Here is a 5,176-nt window from a genome sequence, read left to right as displayed (position 1 = left end):
AGAGAGAGATGAGAGAGATTTTACATACACTTTGCATACTTACACTAATTTTACATACACTTTGCAGTATGTTATTTTACTAGAGAGATTTTACATACACTTTGCATACTTACACTAATTTTACATACACTTTGCAGTATCTGCAAAATGTTATTTTACCAAAATAAGAGGATCATACAAAATGCAGGTTATTTTTTATTTAGTACTGACCCGAATAAGATATTTCACATAAAAGACATTTACATATAGTCCACAAGTGAAAATAATAGCTGACTTTATAAAAATAACCCCGTTCAAAAGTTACATACGCTTGATTGTTAATACTGTGTTGTTACCTGGATGATCCACAGCTGTTTTTTGTGATAGTCGTTCATGAGTCCCTTGTTTGTCCTGAACAGTTAAACTGCCTGCTGTTCTTCAGAAAAATCCTTCAGGTCCCACAAATTCTTTGGTTTTCCATCATCTTTTGCATAGTTGAACCCTTTCCAACAATGACTGTATGATTTTGAGATTTATATTTTCACACCGAGGACAACCGAGGGACTCATACGCAACTATTACAAAAGGTTCAAACGCTCACTGATGCTCTGGGAAACATGTAAGTACCTAAAATGTAAACTTTTAAACAGAATGAAGATGTGTAAATTTTGCCTAAATATATTTTTTTCATTTAGTACTGCCCTTCAGAAGCTACAGAAGATACTTCTGTTTCCCAGAAGACAAAATAAGTTCAATTTATCCTGATCTTCAAATTCAAAAAGTTTACACCTCCAGGTTCTTAATGCATCGTGTTTCCTTCTGGAGCATCCCTGAATATAAGACGACCGCGTTTTTTCAGATGCATTTCCAAGAAACAAACATCGTCTTATATTCGGGTCAATACGGTATATATATATATATATATATGCACGCACGCACGCACACACACACAGAGAGTAATATTGAAATATTCGGCTATGATGCATTTTCTTTGGAATAAAGAAGAGAGATCTTTTTAGTTGTTTTCTCTTATTTAAAATCTTGAGGGCCACCAGTAGTTTGCTGGGGCCCCCTAGTGGGCTCCAGGCACCTGGTTGAGAACCACTGCATTATGGTAGTCTTCCTAGGGCACTGTGTGATAAAAACATTCAGACAGACCTGAGGCTGAAATATTCCTTGCGTCCTCACTCACCTCTAAGCGGCGGATGATCTCCCTGAGGGGCAGAGCGCTCTCATTGCCCCCGATAAAGGTGGTGGTGGGCAAGCGGAAGGTGGTGGTGTGCAAGCGGAACACTTTATCCAGATCAGACTCTTCCAGCCCATAGAAACCTGACAGCCAAACACACAACACGTCCAACCCAACAGAAAAGAGAAGAAACACAAAAGAAGGCCAGCATAGATGCCAGTGGATGGAGGAGAAATGAAAGTAACAAAGTGAAAGGAAGAGAAAACAATCCAGAGGGGGAAGGGGGAGATATAAATGATAAAAACAATGAAACAAGAAAAAAAAGGACAGATAGGGAGAGAAAAAAAACAAGCATGTATGAGTTAGTGGGGGATGAATGGAGTAAATGTGAGGATGCCATGCATAACCAGAAACATGGTGGATTGGAGTGTTATGGAAGTACACAACAAAAAGCACCAGCAAATAGCATGATAAATGTTAAATAATGGTAACAACAAAGCGGACAATATATAAAAAGAACATTAAGTATGACGTGTAAGTAAATGGATGGAAAAGGAGAAAGAATGAGAGAGAATGAAGACAAAAGAAAGGTGGTTTGAAAATTGATGAGAGAGTTGGGGTGTACACCAAAAAAAAAAGAAAAGAAAAAAGAAAAAAACAAAAAAAAAAAAGGAAAAAGTGGGTTAACAGCATAATCATCGTCAATATAATATTGGTGTTAATAATGCTAGTATAATTGTTGCATTAAATGCATCCTGAATTTAACATGTAAACGAGCTGCTTTGGATTGTGAGCTGCAATTAATGTATTGAACAGTGAAGAGCTCATTTAGTAGTATAACGAGACTATTTATTATATTTATTATAATTATTAATTCAGCAGCTCAAGTCAAAAACTGAAAGATGATGTAACATGACAAGCATGACGCGCCGCCATGGAAACAGGCAATACATTCTAAAATAACGGTCGCCTAAAAAAAAAATCACGCTCGGGGCTCAGCTAGAATATTTTACTCACGTGCGAAAGGGTTAAATAATATTGATTATCATATTATACTGCTTGACTAACTGATGTTAAGAGTGTACTTTCAGATATTTATATAACTGTGCCATTATACAAACACACACACACATATACACATATATATTTATTTAATTTTTTTTATCAGTCTGGCGAGTAAACAAAAAAATTTACTAGCCAATGGCAATTCAATTGCCAAGGTGTCCGTAGAGGGCTGTATTTCATATACAGTTATACTGTGTACACTAAAGTACATATATATTATGACAAAGTACAGTTCTGATATAACTAGTGTAAATAAACATCAACATCTGTATTAAGAATTTAATGATTATATATCCTATGCCTCTAAAACGCAAAAAAAAAAAAAATAATTAAATAAAAAATAGAAACAAACAGTCGTTAAAAAGTATACTGCCGAATCTCACAGAATTTGGCAAGTTTAACCATGTAACGATACTAGTATCTGTCTGTATAAGTTTCATGATTTCATGCTTTTTGATTACTAAAATTTAATTTAACCATTAAAAATGGAATCCAGAAAAATTTACATATTAAAAACAAAACCAAAAAAAAAAAAAAAAGATAAAAAAAATTGAACTGGGGGAAAAACTGAATTTGGAAAAATTACATTTAAGAAAAAATAAAATAAAATGGATTTCATAAGGCCCCAATATCCTTACACAGGGATGATCTTTGAAAAATTGCTTAGTAAATATTAACTAAGCATAATATATTTCAATAAACAAATAAATAAATAAATTTCAATAAACCTTTGAGCATTGATCTCACAAAACCTGTCAACATGTCCAGGTCACATAAAAAAAATAATAAAAAAAAATATGTATATTATAAATAAAATGTTTTGAGAATTTGAGGGACCCATTTCTCAAAAAAAAAAAAAAAAAAAAAAAAAAATCAATAGTTTCTGATTTTAAGTTTTTAAAATTAAATGTGTCCATAAAGGATGACATTCACTGTATTGGGGCTGAAAGATGAGCTGGACATTTCGTTGTGAGATTCACCATTGAATCGCACACATTCACACTTCCAAAGCATGTGAACACAAGGTTCAGACAGATTCTTTATTATCCACAGCAGCACTACTAATTCAAATACCACAACATGCAGGTTAACAGCTTGGCAGAACTGTAGTCTTTGAGTATTAAACTGCCTACAGTTTCTCTGAAACGCTTAGTGTATTTGGGCAATCATTTCATAAATGGATGGAAAATGAGTATTTACTGCTGTTCATTCAGTACCTACAACAACATGCCATGCATTAGGCTGTACAGAGATTCTGACAGGTCAGCACACATGGAAACGGACCTGTCTGTGTCGATCATTTTGGATGTTTGGCAAGGAGTGCAAAAAGAGGCATCCATGCACCTCGAGGCATATGAGCGGGTGTGCTAAAGACAGAGATTAACCTATAGTAGACCAGAGTGTGTTAATGAGAGCGCTAGTGAGAGCAAGACAGACAGAGAGGGGTGTGGGGGGGCGAGGCTGAGCATTGGGAGAGAGAATGAGAGTATGTTTCTAGTGTGTTTTATGTGTGTGTCTGGATGTGTGAATATACAGAAGGGCGTGTGTGTTTGGGGGATATTACAAGAGGATCCAAACTACACACGTAGCCTTTATTAACTGCCACATAAAGCTTCCCTTCACCTCATTTGAAGCTAGTGGACAGCAAAGCCACCAAAATGCACTTCACATTAAAATAACCTCCCCAAAAAAAACAGACCTTGAGCAGAAGCATTCTTCACTACAATCACAATGTTCACAATCACATCTCATCCCAATAATCACATTTTTTTTTAAATGCGTGTGTATCCTACTATCTTTGAACAGCATCTTTTATGACTATGATCTTTTAAGGCTCATTAGGAATATTCAGAGTTGTTTACAATTTCAAGGCTGATGATTACTTTGATTTATGCCTTTCTTTGTTTATAACAATAAATAGGAAACAGGAAATAAATAGGAAATAAATGGGTCATGGTGGTCAACTAGTCATTCAACAACCAGCTAAAACCTACTAAAGACTAATTACAGAAATGTATTAGTAGATCAGTGTTGTTATTGTTAACTAAAACTATTAAAAATAATTTGGGGTACTTAAAATTAAATATAAATATAAGATGAAAAACGTTTAAGTTGAAAGAAAAAAACTGAGGTACTAAAACTAAACTAAATAGAAACATTTACAAAAAAATAAATTATATAAAAATGACAAGCACATATAATTACAAAAACTTAAACCACTATTAAAACCGAAAATATAAAAAAGCCAATTCAAAATAATAATAAATACTTCAATAGTATATAAAATAACACTGCACTAGACAAAGATGGCATTTCATGATATTTTCATGTATAGTATAAAGACCCATTCATAATTAGTGCTGGGTAAAAAATATAGATATCTCGATATTAATCGATTCTCATTTTTACGTAATGATATCGATTCTTAAATCCCAAGAATCAATTAGTCTAGCCTGTTTTCAGTTAATGGACGGAACCTTGAAGGGCACTTCCCATCCAATATATCGCAATAAGCATTGTGCTTTGGTACTTTTAATATGAAACAAAGTCTCAGATTTCAAATTCTGTCCATTGTATTGCAGTATTCAAACAATAAATGCCGTTTTGGCGCTGTTTAATGTGGAGTGACAGATCGCTGTAGCGCCTCAGTTCAACAGACGCAGCAGCGCGAGGCGCACGTGAACTAATCATCTCCTCCACATTTAATACCAGCTTCAACACAAAATAATCATGACTAAACATCCGAAGGTGTTAAAAGAAAGGGTACAACTTTACAATCTGTATCCTGTCTCATGTAATCACTCAATCTGTGTTTCAGCCGCGCAAAGACGTCAATATAACGGCTTGTAAATGTTGCGTAACGTCACATTTACCTCAGAAAAAAAAAAACATATTCGGTGACCATAAACTCATTAATCAAGAAAAAAAAACTGTAGAGAAGGGCAT

General features: G+C 34.4%; 1 protein-coding gene across 2 annotated transcripts in view; it reads right to left on the bottom strand.

Moving 5' to 3' along the window:
• Positions 1-5,176, bottom strand: part of LOC107702872 (2-oxoglutarate dehydrogenase, mitochondrial-like) — a 51,865-nt gene that overhangs the window by 22,961 nt on the left and 23,728 nt on the right. For both annotated transcript variants that reach the window (XM_016505308.1, XM_016505309.1), the window contains one exon: positions 1,172-1,308. In XM_016505308.1, the coding sequence (XP_016360794.1) occupies positions 1,172-1,308 (137 nt within the window). The remainder of the gene's footprint in view (positions 1-1,171; positions 1,309-5,176) is intronic.

The sequence above is a fragment of the Sinocyclocheilus anshuiensis genome, unplaced genomic scaffold, assembly GCF_001515605.1.
Source record: "Sinocyclocheilus anshuiensis isolate Anshui unplaced genomic scaffold, SAMN03320099.WGS_v1.1 scaffold366, whole genome shotgun sequence".
NCBI lineage: Eukaryota > Metazoa > Chordata > Actinopteri > Cypriniformes > Cyprinidae > Sinocyclocheilus > Sinocyclocheilus anshuiensis.
The sequence above is the reverse complement of the archived record's forward strand: the minus strand, read 5'-3'. Positions and strand labels throughout refer to the sequence as shown.